This window comes from Alligator mississippiensis, chromosome 2 (genome assembly GCF_030867095.1).
Source record: "Alligator mississippiensis isolate rAllMis1 chromosome 2, rAllMis1, whole genome shotgun sequence".
Classification (NCBI taxonomy): Eukaryota; Metazoa; Chordata; order Crocodylia; family Alligatoridae; genus Alligator; species Alligator mississippiensis.
In genome coordinates, this window is record NC_081825.1 from 279684122 (window position 1) to 279704777 (window position 20656).

The 20656-nt window shown below is 37.3% G+C and overlaps 1 protein-coding gene across 5 annotated transcripts in view; it reads left to right on the forward strand.

The window, feature by feature from the left end:
* PAPOLA (poly(A) polymerase alpha) overlaps positions 1–17495 on the forward strand; it is a 70641-nt gene extending 53146 nt beyond the window's left edge. For 2 of the 5 annotated variants that reach the window (XM_019481614.2, XM_019481612.2), the window contains exons 16-23: positions 1292–1413; positions 3255–3397; positions 4412–4512; positions 6795–7015; positions 9107–9169; positions 10668–10745; positions 14749–14848; positions 15294–17495. In XM_019481614.2, coding sequence (XP_019337159.1) covers positions 1292–1413; positions 3255–3397; positions 4412–4512; positions 6795–7015; positions 9107–9169; positions 10668–10745; positions 14749–14848; positions 15294–15511 — 1046 coding nt within the window. In that variant the 3' untranslated portion in view covers positions 15512–17495. The remainder of the gene's footprint in view (positions 1–1291; positions 1414–3254; positions 3398–4411; positions 4513–6794; positions 7016–9106; positions 9170–10667; positions 10746–14748; positions 14849–15293) is intronic. The other 3 variants (XM_019481613.2, XM_019481616.2, XM_019481615.2) reach the window with 3 other exon arrangements.
* The last annotated feature ends 3161 nt before the right edge of the window (positions 17496–20656 follow it).

A 20656-nucleotide genomic window follows, 5' to 3' on the forward strand; every position in this document is an offset into this window, starting at 1 on the left:
TTGAACCTGGAGCTGCAAAAAAGTTAGCAGGTAACTTAGTCCATTTCTTTATCAGCATAAGACTTTCTTAGTTTTATCAAACTTAGGTTTTATATGAAGAATTGGGATTCTACCATTTTCATCAGAAGACTGGAAGCTCCTTTTTTTCCTCTGAAGTAGACCCTACCTTTATAGCTCACTTACCACCTGTTTACCGTCTTCATTGGGCAGGACTTTTTAAAGTTCTGTTATCATACATTTCAAAGTAACATAACTGACCCCAAAACATTATCCGTAGGAACAAGAGCAGTTCTTGCTTGCAGTATCAGGATCCTAGCAGACATTGCATATGTTGCATAATTCGTGTTAATTGCATGATAAATGGCAACATGCCACACATGCAGCCAGTTTATGGCACAATAAAATAGAATATGAGCCACAAAGATGTTCTGCATTAAACGATCCCTTCATAATCAACTTCATTAATTTAATGGAACTAACAGTATGTTTACAAATTACTTTTCTTACCAGTCAACTATATCATATCTGACAAAAACTCTTTGTATGTACCGTACAACATGACTTCAACATTAGTATTGTAATATGTTTGCATTGTAGAGGTATGGAAGAAGCTATACAAACAGAGTTGTACTCTGTTTTGAAAAGTTTACCTAACAAGAATCTTAACTTTTTTGTCGTTCATATAAAGCTAGATTTGAGACTCCTAGACTGCTTGGTTCCGCTTTAGGTCGTGAACACAAGAATGGGTTTCACGTGTGACTGATCAAGCTGACTTACCTGCAAAAACTGCAAGCCCATGATGCAGCCCCAGCTCCAAACAGTAGTGTACTTACCCATGGACAGTTGGGAGTTTTTTCATACTTTGAAATGCCAGCCATTTCTTGCAGGAGCTACTTAGTTCTTACACTTTCACATGTGCAGGTGATCAGATGACTGCAGTTTGCTTCAGGCTTGTCTTTCAAGCCTTAACCTCTTTGTTCAGGTGTCTAGATCTGTGAGACAACAGCTTACCCTTTGATGAGGGTCTTGCATATTTTTGGTTTAAAATGCTTTTAACACTTTTTAGTCCCAGATTACAAGTCCATTTTCGCTTAAAGCTCAACCTTTTACTTTACCTTGTATTACATGTGATGTTGTCAGTAGCTTTCCTTCTTGAAACTGAGGTGATGCAGCCTCTTTTGCTGAAGGAATAATAACAGATACTCTGGAATTACATATCCTTTCTTCCAGAACAAATAACTGCACTTTATGATATATTGAAACATTTTATAATGTTCTTCTCATTATATAGTGTATAGGCAAGCAATAAACAGCAAGATGTTTGAGATGGATATGAAAATTGCTGCAATGCATGTAAAACGAAGGCAACTTCACCAACTGCTACCTAATCATGTGCTTCAGAAAAAGAAAAAGGTAATCCTACTGACAACTTAACAGTGGTCTAGTATAATAATTACATTATAATTGATTCCCAAAGGTCTCTTGGGTATACTAACAGAATAACTAAAAACAGGTAACAAGGGCAGTTGGATCTGTATAACCTGCCCAGAGTTACTGACCTTGTAAATACAGAAGTACTGTGCTAATATTGAGGTGTCTGAACTGTTTTTCTTAGTATTGGGGTTTCCCTGGCCTATCTGCACAAAGAAGCTATTATTTGTGTTTACATTTTATACTGCTCTTCCTCTATTCTGGAGGCATCTTTGCTGCTTCTTAAGATCCTTCAGTTGAGAAACGAGGCACTTTTACACACGCTTCCGAAGGTGCGGTGGGAGGGGTGCTTTAATTAGCTAGCACTTTCAATTAAAAACACCCGAGCATCACGTGTATTAGCATCCCCTGCACTGAAAAATGGTGGTGGGGTGCTTTGAACTAAAGCTTATTCAATGAGCTTTAGTTCAAAGCACCCTGCTGCCATATTTTTGAATCTGCTAGAGGGTGTTTATTTCCATGCATTTTTGTTGGCGTTATTAAACTGTTTTATAGGTGAATTCTTTAAGGTAATTAAAGCTATTTTGCTAGTTTGTTACCATAGAAATTTATCTAAAATGCAATGCGACCATGGTTTAAAGGTTCTATCTCTTCTATCTCGCACGCAAGTATTTGTTTTGAATTTTTGTTTTAAACTTAATCTTCTAGTTACTTTTAAAAAATTTTTTCTCAGTAGGTCATAAAACAATCAAGTAAATTTGTTATGATTAAGAAGAATATTGAGTTCGTTGTTGCTGCCCAGTTTTTGTACCAGTCATGATAATTATTGCTAACATACCTAAAGCTTAAGAGCATAAAGACTTCCAGAGGTCAGTTGGGCCACTCTCCATGTCCAAGTAAAGGCATGATTTAATCTAATGCGTAATCCACACAGTCATGCTTCCTGAGATGCTACATTTGTGATCCTCAAGGCTTGGGTGCATAAGCTGCAATCCCCCAGGCCTGGGGGTTTCACACGCCCCTGAGCTTCAGGGACTGTGGCTGCTGCAGTCGCCCAGCCCAGTGTTTCATGGAGGGCATGGCATATCACTGCAGCTCAGCTCTGTCAGCTGTTGGGACTCCCAGCTGTAGGGGAGACCTGGCTACAAGTGCAAATTTACAGCTCCATAACAACCAGCTATAAAGTTAGAACACATTTTTAAGGTCTGACTTTATAGCTGGTTAGAGCTTTTTATCATGTGATAAGTATTTTGCACATGTAGCTGGTTTTAACTAGTTAATTGCAAAATTAATCAGTTAATTTCATGATGCCTATAATGTGTAGAGAGGGCCAGGGACTAACATTTTGCTCTAGTTTGGAGGTTGACAACACTTTTTTTACCTTGTTAGGGATTGAAAAATGACAGGGGTTTTGTTTTTTTTTTGTTGGTGTTTGGTTTTGGTTTTTTTAATAGTTTTCCTTTTTATAAATGTATGGTAGTCCAGTGTGATCACACAAGTAGAATGACAGCATCAATGTCTGGTTATTTTGGATCTGATAAATTCACTTAATTTTCAACAGGGAGAAGTATGCCAGGTTACTCAACCCTGAAGTCCTGGCTGTTAACTTGTCAGTGTAGTTTCAGATTGAATGTGTATTAAGCGTTGTCCATTTTTTTTTTTTTTTACTCTTTCTCCTCTTTCTTTATGGCCCTGACCCCCACTGAACTAACGTTTTATAAGTAGAATTGCAATAGTGCTTCACTGAATTTAATTTGATTCTGAGCCCTTGATGGAATATTAACCACATGATTTATTAATGGGTTAAAATATGTGATTTACAGCATTCAACGGAAGGGGTCAGATTGACAACGTTGAATGACAGCAGCCTAGATTTATCTATGGACAGTGATAACAGCACGTCTGTGCCTTCTCCTACTAGTGCTATGAAGACAAGCCCATTGAACAGTTCTGGAAGTTCTCAGGGGTAACTTTTCAATCCTAACTTGGATAAAGTATATAATTTAGAAATAGTTGTGTTAAAGCATGTGCTTTTTTACTTTTTTTTCAAAGAGGGTATATTTTACATTTACATTTTACATTAGACCTACTTTTTTATTTCAAATAAGGCACTGCATGCTCCTTAAGTCCACACTTGGCAAAAGGCTTTTCCATTTTTTTCTTAGAGTATTATTTGAAATAAGCTGTTGACATACAAAGTAGTTAATATGGATTCCCTGCCACTGTGCACTATATATTTGTTGCATCATACTATATGTATTTTAAATAGCACGCTTGTGTTGCTTCTTGTGATGAGACTGTACAGCAGCACTACTCTTTGGGTAAACTATCAGGATGTTAACAGTATTGAGCACTTCTGAAAGCAGCTCTGTTCAGTTGCTAAGCAAATCAGGGGTGAGATCCTGCTTGGACTAAATTTGTTTTTTTTTTAAACACTTCATGCATCCCTTCTTGATGCTGAAAAATCTATAACTCCATTGCCAGTGTTAGTCGCACATAATCTCTGTTCCTTAATTGGACATTTATAAATTTATAACAGTAATGTGCTCTAAGACTGGTACTTTGCTCACCAGTCTTCTCCACTGTATTTGCTGCATTCCAGAGGGAAAATGACTGACTGATCAGTTTGCAGTTTTGGAAGGATGTTATCTATACATTTTGCCTTCATTTTTAAACATCATCTAACTGTTTTTTTTTAAAGAGTTTATTTTTTTTATAAAAATCTACTATTTGAAACCTTTTGCTTAGTGCAAACTTATGATGATAAGGAAAATCTATTGTAGTAGCTTTATTTCCTTGTCACAATGAATTATTTTGATATGACTTAAACTTTTCTGGCTACATATTGTCTGTAGTGGACAAAATAAGAGCAATGACACTCTGGCCATGTTGTCACTTTATGATAAAAAGTGAACTATATATAATACTATATGGGTTTTATAATTGCTAGTGCATTAACCCCTTTGCTTTCTCCATTTAGCAGAAGCAGTCCTGCTCCAGCTGTAACAGCAACATCTGTGACCAACACACAGGCTTCTGAAGTCACTGTGCCACAAACAAATTCCAGTGAAAGCTCAGGGGGTAAGGAAAGTGGCAAATCTGTATTTGTATTGACTTTGAGGGGTTTTATCAAAGTCAAAGAGAGGGTATGAGCACTTGCATCCTAATTCAGGAGCGAAATTTACTGCATGTGTTAAAGTACAAAGATACCATCATGGAATAGGGATTATACCTTTTAATTGTGTACTATTTGAGACAGTATAGTCATGTACCCTTTTTAGAAGTTTTATAAATAGGTCACAACAGGCCATGGACTATATTGAGGCCCAGTCTTATGGGGTTCCCAGAGGTTCCTCTATAGATGAGTAGGGATCCTGGTTTTCTGTGCTAAAAAACCCAAAATTCATGAGAGCTCATTGCAAAATGGCAAAATTTACCAGTTTCTCTTGTAAAATCAGAAATCCACATTTGCCTCTGGTAAAAGGCAAAATCCACCGTTTACTCTGTTTGTTTTTCCATGGGAAAAGTAAAACCCAGATCCCTGTAGATGAGTTAAAAAATTAAAGAAAACTACTGTACCCAATCGGACTTAGTACTCAGTCTAGAAGATACTTTTAACCATCTCTGTGATGCTTAGTTTCAGTTCTCAAAGTGTGTATTTGTGTCTCCAGAGATAACATCCTTGTTAACAGCAGTATATGGAAATGAGAGATAACAGACCTGATTACCTGCCCATGAGCCCTATTGTCTGCAGGTTTGTGTACACAGAGTCAAGCCCTTACCTCTCTCTAAAAGTGCAAAGTTTCAAGAAGTTAAATGAATAGAAGATATCAGACAACAAGAACGCACTTCTTGTAGAAAACAGTGATTAAATTGAGGCTTCTTCACCAGTGGCTTAAGTAGTGGTTTAAATAGTGGTTTAAATTGTTTTGATTTAAATCATATCCTACCTGCTGCATGTTCTAACTTGTTTTCTCTTTGAAGTGATTTAAAGATAATTGCTTTTGTTAGCATATTCATTATTTATATAAGCAAATAATTAAACATACTGTTTACAGGAATTTCAATAAGACGTTTATATTATGGCTTTTGTACATAGCCATAATAGATGTAAAATATAGTAAACATTATGTAACTGGCAAGTCCCTTAAAATAGATATTTCCTGTAGACTGTAGCAAAGCTGACTTTGTTCAGGCCTAATGCAAGTGATGGTCATGCTTCCGCCTATGTCAAATAGGGAAAAATGCCTACAACCTAAAGCCTTGAGCTTTCTATTTTTATGATGCTAACACTGCTTTTGAATGCAGTTAAACTTGGAGGTGGGTGCAAAGTAAAGCAGAGCCAGGTTTCTGCTGCTCTTGCTTCACTGGAACCATTTCTGGAACTCAGGGAATCCTAACAGACATCAAACACTAGCTATGTCAGTGTTTCTTCAAGCTTGCTTATTCCATGTCTGAGCTGAAGAATTAGTAAAGTTGGTTCCATAGCGCTGAATAGAAGATATGTTTCAAGAAGGGGTAAAGGTAGCTACAGAAAATGCTTTCAGTTAAATTCTTGGTTGTTATCTTCACTTGTATGATAAGTTTTGAACTAGAACAAGGGAATAAATTAAAACTGCTGGAAAAGGATTGTCCTGCCTAAAAGCTTCCATTCTACTTGGTTTCTCTGTATATTCCTGCAGCACCTTTACTAAAGCCATACTGGACCAACCTGGCTTAAATACTTGGTCCTGCATCATAAATCGCAATTGTATCTGCATTAGTATCATTCTTGTTAGCCAGTGCTAAGTGGAGTCAGGGATGGCATGCTGTTCTGGAATTTAAGAAATGGTATTGACAGAAGTGTCCCTCTTGTTTGCTAATTCACATGCCTCAATCAGCAGTATGGCTGTGACCCATTAATGTTGATTAGTGGTCTCTGTTGTAATTGTACTTAATGCCTTTCATCCTAAAGATGCCCAGAGGGCTACACTAACTCCGCATGTGTAACGGTCTTTGGTGGGTAGATGGAAATAGCCAGTTGATTCACAGCATGTACTATGGCATTCAGGGTTGGGGCACTCTTCTCATGAACATGGAGAATAACCCTAACTTTTAGTGACCTCACTGAGCAGATAACTTTTTACCTATGACTTCCCCTGGATGCTGTAAGATGTGGGTTTTGGTTGATTGATAAAAGCCTGCATTTTTAATTATTTTTTTACGCATTCTGAACTTTTAGGTCACTACATTACCTGTTCTGTCCTCGGCACCTGTGGGTTTAGATAAAAATACCAGGAAAACAAACATGTGAAACAAAGTGTGTGAATGTAATGCTAGCTTCATTTAAGTAATTTTAAAATATGTTGTATTTTACCTCTTAGGTACTTCAGGTGAAAGCATTCCTCAAACTGCCACACAGCCAGCCATTTCTCCACCACCAAAGCCTCCCATCTCTAGAGTTCTTTCTTCAACACGTCTGGTAAATCAGACACCAAGAACTGCAGGAAATACAGCAACAAAAATACCAAGCCCAGTTGTTGGGGTGAAGAGAACATCTTCTCCTCATAAAGAAGAGTCTCCTAAAAAACTAAAAACAGAAGAGGTATTTTTATTTTTGAGATCATAATTGTATCCAGGCAGCAGAAGTTGTACTATGATGATTGTTTCTTGCATGAAAATTTGATACATGGTAGTATTGTATAGGAAAATCTTTTATACAACGATGCATTTTTTTTCCTCACTCTAGCTGGTTAGGCTCTTAAGAGAAATTATGTTGTTAAGTGTTACTTTCATCTTTATAATGTTAAAACACACACATACTTCACACCAATTCATTCTAGAACATTTCACAGTGATAACAAAGAATAAAGAACCGAGTTAATCCAGATTTAACAGATTAAATCTGATACATTATTTTTCCATTCTTGTCAAGTTTGCAAACTTGAATTACTGTGTGTTTTAGTTTGTTCTGAGTCTTCAACCTGTATTTCTAATGTCCATTTTATATGACTGGACATTTACCTTATCTAATTTTGGAAGAACATGGTAAATGGAAAATGATTTGGTGATCCTTTTCTTTTGAAAAAAAAAATGTAAGCAGCCTTGGAAGCAGTAGAATCTCTTTAAAAAGTTAATTTTTCTTTTTGTTCAAAGCTCAATCATCAACTGAAAGTTGCAACACAACTATCTTTTACTGACCATTATTTTTTAATTAAAAGAAGTGTTTGGTTTGTTCGTGGGTTCATATTAATACCTTTGTCATTTCAAAGTAGGAGTCATACTTTTAAAATTTGGCTACAATATTTATAATAGTCTTCACTATTAACCTCCTGGTTGCGTGTACTTTGGTTAGTTTAAAGTGTGCATTTTCAAAAGACCCCAAGGGAGATAAACAGTCAAATCTGAATTTCACTTAAGGGAATAAATATGTAAGGGCCTGAAGGAATTTGAACGTGGTATAACATTGACATGATTTAAATGTTTTTATCTGAAGTGTTTTAGATGTCCCCATTACTTAAGTCACCCACACAAATCCTAATAAGGCCTCCATAATGCATGTATATAGTGCAATATAGATGTGTAGCATACTGTAGAAAATGTTTTCCAAGCATTTTACTTTTTTCTTTCTTACTATCTTCCTTTACCTTTTTTGGCTTATTTACCATGCGGCTAATTATACAGGCTTTTGGGGGAAAAAACGTGTAACAATTTTAGAAATGTCTAAAAATGACCTACCGTCATGCTCCCATTCTGAATGTCAGAATTTTCAGGTCTGATGTCTTGGGATTTTCAAAACCTGGAAGCAAGTTCTGTGCCCTATTGAAAGTGGAGCTTTCTATTGGGGTATAGTACTCATTTATTATCTTAAATGGTTTGAGATAGCTAGAACATTAAATCTCTCTGGTCCAGAACTGAGTGTGCTCTCTGTACAGTGTCTCAACCACATGCATTTTTAGGAGAGATTACATCTCTGTGGAATGGAGGAAACTTCTGACAACTTTTTTTTTTTTAAATTAGCTCTTTGAAGCTGCTCTGAAATTTGGCCTGTCAATTATAGTTGCAGGCAGCTGGATTACTGGGTATAGAGTTGATCCATTTTGTGATTCATGATGAATGCCTTTAACTAAATAGGTATCTACTTTCTTCCTCCTGTCTAATGTAGTAATTTTCAAACTGTGTTTCAAGGAACCCAGGGGTTCCAAAATAGGTCATCAGAGGTTCTGCAAAGAGATTGGGGTTATGGCAGAGCAAGCGGAGAGGTGGTGCGCTGCCATTGCTTGGCCGGGTCACCTGGCTCTGCATCAGCTCACAAGGCCCATGGAGGGTAGGGGTAAGGATTCCATGGCAGAAGTAGTGAAAGAAAGGGTTCCCTGACTTGTAGGCAGTTTGAAAACCACTGGTCTGATGGGTGGTGGTCTTGTGTAATAAGGCATGCTTATGTGGGTAGTCCACAGTATTTTTAAATGTAATGAAACAATATTTGTTGGAAGCCAAAAAGTAGTTTACGTTATTTGCTATGCTTTATACAGTAGCATAAATATTAAACATATTCTACATTTATCTTTAGGAACACATGGTTTTGTTCATTTTTACAAGGCTGTGTGTAAACCCAGTTTGTCTTGAATTTTGCTAAAGATTTTTTGCTTGTCACATTTTAACATGCATTAATGTATTTTAATATTTTTTTTAATAGGATGAAATAAATGAAGATGTGAGTTGTCTTGATGCAGGTGATCATGATACAATGGAAATTAAGGTATGTATGCTACTTCTACAACTCGAACCTTTCCCCAGTGCAGCCATGTTTCTCTAACCCATGCTGTTAGTGTTAGTAGTGTCCTCCATGTTCATCTCGTAGACTGCTTTGAAACAGAGGCTAATAAGTGAATTATTTTTCCATTGCAGTCTGTCAATTTCAAACACACAAATTAAATCAGGCTGCTTTTATAAAATATGGACTAGCTGGTGCAGCAGGTTTTTATGCTTGCTCCTCTGTTATGGTCCATTTAAATTCGATATGGCATTATCACCTTTTCCTTCAGCTGCTACTACTTTAAAGTCTAGTCATATTAAAAGTCTAGTTATATTAAGGTAAAGTGTCTGCATGGGTCTCTGTCAGCAGCAAGCAGCCCAGTTTTATTTTGAAGGATTATTTAAGGTGATTTGTTTAATCGTTTTCAGTATAAATGGGGGAATACAGAAGGTATGTATATATTTCCTTTAGGTATGACCAAGCCTAATGAACTTGAGAGCAAGCTATGCCTTAAATTCCAGTTTGCATTTTTTCATATTTGAGGTTCTACACTTCATTTATGCTTAGAAATTGCAGTTTAATCATGAAATAAATGCCATCATTTGTGCTAAAATCCTTTATTTTTGGTATTTAAACCAAGAATCAAGATGGGTATTTATTTGAATGCCTACTTTGGTTTTAGCGAGATCTGAGTTTTATAGTAAAAACAATGTGTTTAATGTTATGTTTTATATAGAGAAGCTGATCTAGTTATCAGAGTTATTTCCCTATTGAAATCAGTGGAGAGTTCTCATTTTAGTCATTATTTCAGGCTCATACCAGACTTAAGGAACACCATGTTACAGTGGTTCACAATTATAAGATTGCTTTCAAAATTGCAAGGACTAGAAAAAGCAAGCAATTTAATCTGCAGCAAGTCTTGTAGCATTGTGTGTACATGTATTTGACGTGCTATTCACATGTGAAGAGACTTTGTAGCATTCTAAACTGAATATGGGGGAACACACTAGAAATCTGTATAGAAATTTGGGGCCCAAAAAAGACAATTTTTTTCTTAAAGAGCGAAATGGAAAAAAAAATCTGTGTGTAGAGACTACACAAGGCAGATGGTAAAACAAGTGATAGATCAAATATCACTTAACCTGAAAGCAACGTAAATATGAAATGGGCATTACCACAGGCTGCTAGTTATTCTAATAGGTAATTAATGAATTTTGTGTTCTGCAAGAATGGTTGGCGATTCATTGGGCAGTTATTCTTGCCTCTCTTGCCCTGTGCGTTTACAGCCTGAGCCTCTCTGATTTTAATGGAGTTCTATCTGGGCACATTTTGTCAGGATCATAGCCTATGTTTTTAGAACATTATTTGTGTAGCTCATGAAGGATGCATATAAGCAGACTAAGTCATGTTTTTGTTCCCCTTTTTCCTCCCCTCCCCTCCCCTCCCTTCCCCTCCCCAATCTCTCTCTCTCTCTCTCTCTCTCTCTCTCTTCCTTTTATAGGAACAACTTGAAACAGAAACTAATATTACTTCCCAAACAGAAACTGTGCAGACAACAGCATCTCTGCAAGCTCCTCAGGTACTGACATCAAAAATGATGTTTCATGCACACAACTACATGGATGCAATTCATGATAAAGCATGATAATTCATGATAACAAAGCATGCCCAAATTCTAATAATACAGGGAGCAAGGATTTTTATAATAGCAAATGTTGTGATGTATGGCAAGCTAATTGCTTGCTTATTATCATAATTTGCTTGTGTACACACATTTTAGTTCTTAAACTTAACATATAACTTCAGCTGGAACACAGTCATACAAATTCTACAGAAGTGTGCCCTTAAACCTTGAGCCCTGTGTTAAGCACTGATCTCTCTTTTTTTTTTTTCCTTTGTACATTAGGATGTAATCAAGGAAAACTTCCTTATTTAGGTGGCTGAGCACTGGGCACAGACATTGGTGTAACTTTATATGGGTTTACACCCATGGCTGAGTTAGAATAGGGTGGCTTCTTGCAGGTGATGGTTTTATGGTTCCTCACTATTAGATGCCACAGGAGTAAATAATAACCTTTTCTGTTAAGAGAATGGCAAATCAGGGCAGCTCAACACTTTGCTGTAGTATATAGTATACTTCTAAGTTTTTTCTAAGGTCATTCTATGCTAAATTTAAATAACACTGGAAATTGTATCTCTTCACTGACTATACTGATGTGAACAAGTCTAATGTTGGTGTAAAAATGTGTATGCTCAAGTCTAACATCAGTTACATACTTGCTGTTCAGGGGTGGTTGATTAAGCCTTAAATGTGTGAAATGTAACTTCAGATTGCAATACCTAAGGTTGGTGAGGTAGTATCTCTGATCTGCTAGGCCTGGTAGCAGTTGTTTAATCCTTACTCTACAATATCAATAGATAATATAGACAAGAATACATCATCAATTATGCTGCTGCTTTGCCAACTTTTTAGTAAGATTTTTTCCATAAGTAACGTTGTTTCAGTTATAAAACAATTTTTTTTTTTACTGAAGTTTGAAGTTATTGTTATTGCTCCACTGATATAACTGCATTATAATAAACCAAGGACCCATTTTTTCTTAGTGTTATAACCCTTTCCTTCACCCTTTCCCAGAGGGAGTGAGAGGAACAAATAGAGAGCGAGAGAGTTATTGAGGACCAGGCTCAACAGAACTCTTACTGAATAACAGGACAGTAATTCTGTTATTGGTAGATCATTAGGCTACAGTTTACAGCAGATTAAATGAGACTTCATCTCCTGTTGGGAGGCCTGGTAAGGATATACTGGCTGTAGTCTGAGGCCTTTACTAACTCATAATCTCACAAGCCCAATGTTTAACACTGTTTAGTACACAGCAGAAACATAATATTGAATATAGGAGGTCTGATACCTACCCAATGAAATGAAACAACATAATGAGGTGCCAGTCGGAAAGCAAGCTCATAAGGCTACTTCCAGGCCCAGACTCTCGTCTTCCCCAAGGGGTGGAAAAAGTACCTGAGTGGCCTACCAAAGTAAAATAGCCACAATGAAGAATATGTGCTCACTTGTTCCTGCCCCTCTGCCTCAGCATCCCACAGGCATGGTGGCCAGTGCAGACAGATGCAGCCCCCCCAGCCTGCACAGGAGGGTTGGAGTCAGTCCCTAGAGGCAGGAGACTCCCTGGTTCAGTCCTGTTGGGAGACATGGGGATCTGCTTTGCAGCCCAGCTTCTTCCCCAACTCCTCCCACGCTCCCAGGGCTGGTGGGAGGGGTTGTGAGAGTAGGTGGCTATGATCACTGACATGCAAGTCTTGAGGAATAGCTTTGGCAACAGGAACTATACTCACACCCTCAGGTACAGACACGGGGCAAATAATGGAAAGAGCAGAGCACAGCCTGATCCTGTCCCTGCTATCCTCATCTGGCACTAGCCTCTGCACCTTCACAGCCACTATCACCCCCCTTCTGCTTCCTCAGGGTCAAAGGAAAATGGAAAGTACAAAGGGGGAAAAAAAACAGAAAATTTGGCCAGTGTGGCCTAGAAAGTAGGCAATGATGCATTTCTTTTTTCTGTTTATTAAGTCACCTAAAAATGTAGTTGTGGTGTATTTCTGTGTGCCAGGGATGGGCAAAGTACAGCCTGCTGGCTGGATCTGGCCTTCCAAGGGATTTTTGTCTGGCCTGTGGCACCCGCCTGGCCCAACCCAGGTGTGAGGGGCAGCCCAGGCTGTGGCTGTGTGCATCCGCTTCCAGGTGTGCTGTGGGGCTGGGGTGGCACGGTGGCCAGATTCACTGCCGGTTTCTGCTACCACCAGGCAATGGGCACCGGTTCTGCAGGCAGAGGTGTGTGGGGAGCAAATTGTGGCTTTGCCCTGGGCCCCAGTCCCATGCTGTCATGAACCATGTGTCCCAGTCCTGGACATCCCTGCCCTCAGGGTCCCAGCCAATCTCCATGGAGACCCCAGAATCACTGGGTGGTGATGGCACAGGATTGGAGCATGGGGTTGTGGCCTAGGACAGCTGTGATCTGTTCCCTGTATGTCCCTGCCCACGCAACTAGCATCTGTCACATGCATGCAGGAAGCAAGCGGATTGTGGCTCTGCCGTGGGCCCTGACCCGTGCTGTCACCATCCAGTGATCCTGGCACTGTCTGCCTGTCCCATTCCTGGATGCCGCTCCTGCCTGCCGATGACCCCATCCAATCCACCTGGCTGAGCGTGGGGCAGAGCCACTTAAGGAGTTTGGGTGAGCTGGGCGGGGGGTGGGAGGAGACAGGTGTGTGCTGCTGACCCAGCCTGTAACAGTTCACCGAACTCCTTAAGTTGCCCTCTGGCCCAAGTTAATTGCCGCGCCGCCGCTGCCCCCCCCCCCCCCCCCTTAGCCCTCTTCTGTTTTCACTGTCATACCCATCAAAACTATCAATTCATTGACAGGAAAGGACCCACAAACAAAACAGTTGTTTTTGTATAGTGTCCCTTCTCATCCACCAAAAACTCAGGACTTTTTGAACCAGTTTATACCAGATATAAACTACCCAATAACTTATTAGAATGGTAAAAAGTAGTTTGATTGCAGTGATGTCACGATGACATCTTAGGAAAGTGAGCAGGAGAATGGTTTTTGATCACAATAAGTGGTTTCTTAAGCATATAATAATACCTACTTTGTTCATAATGAATCTTAAGTCTCTTATTTTGTGTGCTTCTATTCCTTAATTTGCATTATATTTAACAATCTTGTTGCATTTGTGTTGACTCTTTTTCTTCTTTTTCATAAATAAAAACAAATTATGCTGGTTTAACTTTTTTCCATGAAGCAATTCCAGATTTGTAGTATGTGGTCATGGCCATCAGCCAGTACTAGGCTATTTATAGGGGTGTGGGTTTTTTGTTTGTTTGGGGTTTTTTTACTGTGAAAAGTGTAATTGAGAGTCGGGCAGTGGTAACAGGGCAAACTGATAAAGCCATTTTGAACTAAGTACAGTACTGAGAATTTTTAGATGTAAACAATTCTTTTAGTTCCAACTGAATGACAAGTCGCACAAGGCTTTCCGACGTTCCATTAATTTGCTTGTAATATAAAACTACAGTCATCAGTCTTTGACTACATAGGTTTTTTTTTCTAAAATAAGATGTTACTCTAAATGGGTGTACTAGTTAGTACATCTACAAGGGCATGTCTTGTATATCAAATAAGTAGGGACCTACTGAAATCGCAACAAAATGAAGGGATTTTCATAAGCTGCTTGTGGCATGTGGTGCCGATTTTCTTGCAGTCTTTTTGCAGCAAATCCACCCCCTGCCCCTCCCTCCCCAAATGCAAATGATTGGCTGAGCGTCCCTGGCAGCCCCATTCCTCACTGATTGCCCAGGAGGCTAGTCGGTCATCTTCATAGTACAGCATTGCATCCACCTTCTTAAAAGATGGTGCCAAAACCCTTTTGCTTTCCTGACTGGCATCTTCACTGAATCTGTTGCTAGCTCAGCCTCTCGGTAGCCTTCTCTCAAACCATGTGCTTGTAGCTGGAGGGATTGCTGTGCTTTCTTTGGATTCCAGTAAGCTTTAATTTTTTTTCAGGTGATTCCATGCAAAATCGTGGGAAACGCCATTTTTCGCAGTGATCGTGGAAACTGCCATTTTTCACGCTTTACGCAGAAATCGCAAAACGGTGATTTAAGTAGGTCCCTACAAATAGTCTAAAGCCATTTTAAATAAAATAAATTGAAAGAACAAAAATCAAGATGTTTGTATCCCTTATGAAGCATCACTTTGAGTTTAGTCCTGCTTTCCTTGCAAACACTATTGCAGGTTAAATTTTTCAAGTGTTATATCTCGCCAAATGGGTTTGAGTTTGTTTGTAGGGGTTTTCTTCCTCATTTCATAAGCCTGTAGAAAACTAAATGTGTTCTATGAGAAGGACTCTTTACAAACTTTCTTTCCTGTTTTTCTCTGGACAAACAAAATGCTTGCATTTCTCTTTGTGATTAACACTATATTCTTGGTGTATTTCTGGGATACCCAAATCAATTCAATAAGCTTTAAAACTGGTGCTCAAATGTTTAGATCTTCTGGAATTGAAATGCATCTAACACTTTTTCTTTCTTTTTCCTTCTTCCTCTTAGAAAACGTCCAGTACAGACCTTTCAGATATCCCTGCTCTCCCTGCAAATCCTATTCCTGTTATCAAGAATTCAATAAAACTGAGATTGAATCGGTAAAGAAAAAACAACCTCAGGGGTCCATAAACAATATCTGCCAACTCAACCTGTTGTCTTCTAATGCTAAAAAAAAAAGGAGAACGGAGGGTGCAAGACTAAAACAAGACTGCAAATGGATTTAGGTATATTTTGTGCACTTCCCTTACTGGGCTGTAATCACCACTTGATTGGAAGTCCAGGTTAGGATGTGAAGCCAGGAGTACTATTAATGTGTTAGCAACAGTTGCATTTAAATATTTCGAAGGATTACTGCCTTTAAAGATAAACATGAACACTATTTGTAGCCATACTTGACATTCTGATTAGATTTATGTTTGATGCATTGTTTGAAAAAAAAATTGAGATAAAACTGGCATATAAGTATCCCTTAAATGCACTTTTATGTACTTTTTTTATTGGAGTATGACTAATTTTAGATCTTCAGCTGATATGCTTTCATTTTTACTGAAGAATCTCTTCAATACTAACAAATCTGCAAATTGGACAACGTTCTATGATATTCTGTACATTGAAGAAAAAGTGTATGGTGTATCTAGTTCTACTATCAACAAGTAGCAGTAAACCTTTAAAATAAAATGTCAAATCTTGAGGTTATATGACATGTTGAGAAAATAATTGGGAAGTATTTGATGGGACATAAATAAGATGTGGTTTATTTTTATTTATAGGATTATTTTATGGTGCATACAAATCAGCGATCAAACAGCAAATAAACTTTCCTTTGAGCTAATTAAACTTGTTATTCCCTTTCTGATCCTATTCCTATATTTCTTGGGAAAAGCTTTTAATTTAGTTGGGTTTTTTTGTTGGGTTTTTTTGTTTGTTTTGCAGCTTGTATGCACAAAGTAAGAAATTGTTTTGAAAGCAATCTCTTATGTAAAGTCACAGTGTTAGGTACATACACCCAGTAACTTGTAGCCCCAAGGCACAAACTCCAAATTTTTGTCCCATGGCTAAAACTTCAAAGTAAATAAACTGTGCCTGTGAAGAGTAACACCTGTTGTGATGGCCTATTGATCACTAAATATAAGATAATTTTTGTACACTCCATGGAAGTCCTGTCTGCATTAAGAAGGTCCAAATTTTAAATTAAGTCAAAATATTGTTCCCCAAAGATTTTAACCTTTTTTTAGTTTTAGATGGCTCATCAAAACTAGTTTTACATACTGAACAACATTGACTTTTAAAATCATATTTCTAGTAAGCACTTGGCATCTAGTAAACTCTGTTTAAGCCTCTTTTGTTCTGTAGTCCTGTCACAAATTTAGAAACATTTTTTTTTTCTTTAAAAGAACTGACTCTCATGGATAAGCAGCAGAACACCAGTGTCTAGGGAACATGAGTGATGTCAGTGATAATACCAGATGTAGATAACAAACTTCATGTTACTATTACTTAGTCTGAAATAAATGGGATGGTAAATCATAGTTCCCATACTTTCCGATTAGCATGTTTTATAAACTCCCTGCTCCCATTGTGCTCCATCCTATTACATGTGCATCTTTCATGTTAAAACTAAATTACTTACACTCTTCCCCTTATCCTTTTAAATTAATTTTCCAAAGTCAGAGTGTAGCTTGCCTTTCTTTTTTTTCCCCCCTTAGGCTGTGCAGTAACAGAACTTTTTTACTTTTTTTGCCATTTGTCTAAGATGTCTAGTATACAATATTTCTTTCTTCCTTGCCCTGTGCAGCCTACTGTTGTCCACCCCCCAAAGAAGGTTATACTAACATTTGAAGTGTACAAGGTGTCTGTGTATTTTGTGTAGCTATGGAGTTTAGATCGAAATTGCCAGGCACAAATTTAGTCTTGTCATTTTGTTTACACATTCGGAAATCTTTTTTTCATTTTATTAAACGTTTCATGTAACTGCACCCAAGTTTTGCCAAGCTGGAAACTTGGAATCTTTCTGTATAGTGACTTTTTAATTCTAGTTTTCATAACCTGGAGATCAGACTGTTGCTTTCGCATGATGTACGTAGTGTCTCATGACTGGAGTTTGCTTTGTTTTATAGTATCTGTACTCCTTGTATTTTTCAAGAGCTATTTTGTAAACAGATGATGTATTTCTCCATTGAAAACACAATAAAAAACAGCACAATCCCATAGTTGTCTGATTTCTTCCCCTCCCCTCAAATGTCCAAAATTGCTTTACCTGTTGTTTATTTCAAACTTGTCAATTAATTTGTTCCTACTAGCATAGAATATGCGTCTGAAATGAGCAGCACATAAAAGAATGTAAGTTAGCATTGATCTTGACTTTAAAAACTGCCAGTTCGTTAAAAGAAAATAGTTGCTGTTGTGTATGGGTTTTTTGTTTTGCTTTTTACTTTTGGTGTTTTTTCTCCCTAGTTTATTTTAAAAAGAGTTGAGCTCAGTTGAATAATACCAATTTCTTGTTCTCTCATTATGATGCCTAACTGATTCTGGGACGTGGGTGTGGGGTGGCATTTTTATTTTTATCTAAGGTAAAAACTATTAATTGAAACAGTATTCTCTTCTAGCCAGCATGGGACTTTTGCTTTACTTGGAAATGATTATATCTTAGTTATCAGCAGATGGCACTCTTTCTCTTTTCTTCCAATAATCTAAACATAAACTGAGGCAACTAATTCAAAACTAACAGTAGTGCAGCACTTGATCTTACTCTTAGTCCACCACCCCAATCCTGCAAACACTTAATGCAAGTATCTTTAATCAAATGAGTAGTGCCTTTAACTTAAATTTATTAAACTAATCAACCTACCAATGATAGCGGCCTTTTTATTAGAATTAACCTACTTAAAACAACAAGCCCTACTGTGAGATTATTCACAACATTCAATTGCTTTTTTTTTCCTTATTAGCTTAAAAACCAGTTTGTTCTGGGTACCTTGCACTCATGTCACTGATTTACTACTTAAAGATATTGAAACTGGTGTACTTTTAATGAAATAGCTACCTAATTTCAACAGTCAGTTGCCTTTTAGGTATGTTTAATTTGAGTCAGGCTCTACTGAATTTTTAACTTAGCTAAATTTGTGATTTTTTTGTTGTTGTTGTTATCGTTGTTTTACAACATTTCTTAACGCAGACTTTTGCTCTTTTAAGACCTGTTGTATTGGTGGTAGAAAATGAAGGTTAGCTAAGTACTAATCACAGTACAAGAGAACACATCAGTAAAGTACCCTGACAAGTCTGCTCTTAAGCTTCATATTATTGATTCTTTTAAATAAAAAGACAAACTGGAATGTTTTTGCTCAGGTACCAAGCATGCTACTAAAGAGTCTGGACACTAAAGCTGGAAGCCATACTCTAATTGTAGCAACATTCTGTAGTAAAATGAAAATAGCTTTTTGATGTTTGTTCCATTTGCTTGTGTTCTTATAGTACATGTGTTTTGCAAGAGAGGTGGCTGCTTTTGAAGACTCTTGCGTGTTAAAATGGTCATAACATCTGCTCTCTTAAAAACTTGGCCGTGTCTACTTGTCAAGTAGCTTTGGGTGTCTTGCATCTCTTGGGCTTAATTGCAGCTGAACAAGACGGTATGTTTTAAACAAAGGGATTTATTTGTAAGTAAGATCTCCACTTTCACTCTTTTCACAGCTCGTAGGTTCACTTTTAAAAAAAAGTCCCACTATTCATGTTATAGAGCATTGCAGCAGTGACCATTTTTGTTTAGTTTAATCATCTTTAAAGAAGTAACAATCTATTCAGTAGAAACAAAGCCTCTTGGATTTGTTGATAGAGGCAGATGCAATTTGATACATCTACAAAGTTTAGACTAATATTTGAAATATCTACAAACATCAAACATCTGCCACTATCTTCACCAAAAGAATAGACTTTGATATCAAACTTCAGAGTACACTTTTTTTATATTGAAAAAGATGATGCAATGAACCGCTGCTGAATGTCCCATCTGCTTTTTTGGATATTTAAACTAATTTTTTTAAACAAAAGTTTAGGCATGCTTATACTGTTTATCTAATTCTTACAGTGTAATTTTTTTTGAGTATTTTCACGTTTAAAGAAGTTGATTAGGTCATGTTAACTAAAATATCTGCATGTCTTGTATGTACATTTTAATAGTGTAGTGGAATGCTTTTACTTCATCTGTTTAATTACAAATGAGAACTTCCTGTGTATGCCTTAATACCAGTTTTACAAAATTAAACTTTTGAAGTTTCAGAATCAGAAAACTGATTCTAATAAAACTGCCACAAAAAACTAATTCAGATGAAACTGGAAAAAACTATTAAATGTCATATGCAGATATTATGAAACTCTGTTTTCAGTAAATTACTGTTCTCAAATAAATTGTATCCAGGCAAGATTTAGTTGTGGTAGAAAATAATTTAAAAAAGCAAAACACCATATTGATGTATAAGAACCAAGGTGAATCTTTTTTTTTTTTAATTAAGAAAATAGTTAATGCATTTAAATAGTCTTATAATGTCAAGGATCCACACATACTGGACAGTGTAGTAAAGGAGTCTTGGATTTGCCTGTTGTCCCTAGTTGATGTGTGGTTTTTATTTGCAAACTAGCAAATTCCACTTCATGATTTTTTTTGCAATTATCTTCCTAAAAATGAGTTTCCCTGAATAAACATTACCCTTAGTAAACTTATGTAGTTTAAATAATACTCTGATTCTGATTTTGTTAAAGTTCATTGCAGATAATTATCTATAGAAGATGTTTTTTTAAGTAGTGACGTAAAGCTAGATAGTATAGTAGATCATACCCTTGACTTGCATGGGTGCTAAAATGGAGATGCAAGATGAAACCAATTGAGGGGAGTTTCTCAGTTTTGAAGGTCGTTAATGGTTTTATTTTAATACAAATTTCAAATTCTTCCTCCATTAAGATGTTAATCGGGATTAAAATGTGTGCTTTTAATATGATTAAGCAAAAGTTAGTTTTTATGGACTGTTGCTGCTGCTTCAAGCCCACTCCAACTTCTTGAACTGAACAAATGTTGTACGCTGTGCGTCTTTCTTCTATGAACCCCGGCATGTGTGTTTGTCCTTGTTTTGCGTTCTCAGTCTGCAGCGGAGCAGTTAATAAAGAGATTGATGATAAAGTTGTTGAAAAGAGACAGTTGGACAGGATTGCTCCCCATGAATGACAGAGGGCTTGCTCTGCTTTCACAGCCAAGAACGTTGCCCCCAACAGAGAGCCGGCCATGCCTGGACACTGTGCCAAGGCTGTTAAGCGCATGAAGAGAGAAGAGTCTTCAGCTGTATTATGGGAATTCTATTCAGTTTAGCTTACTAGCATTTGGT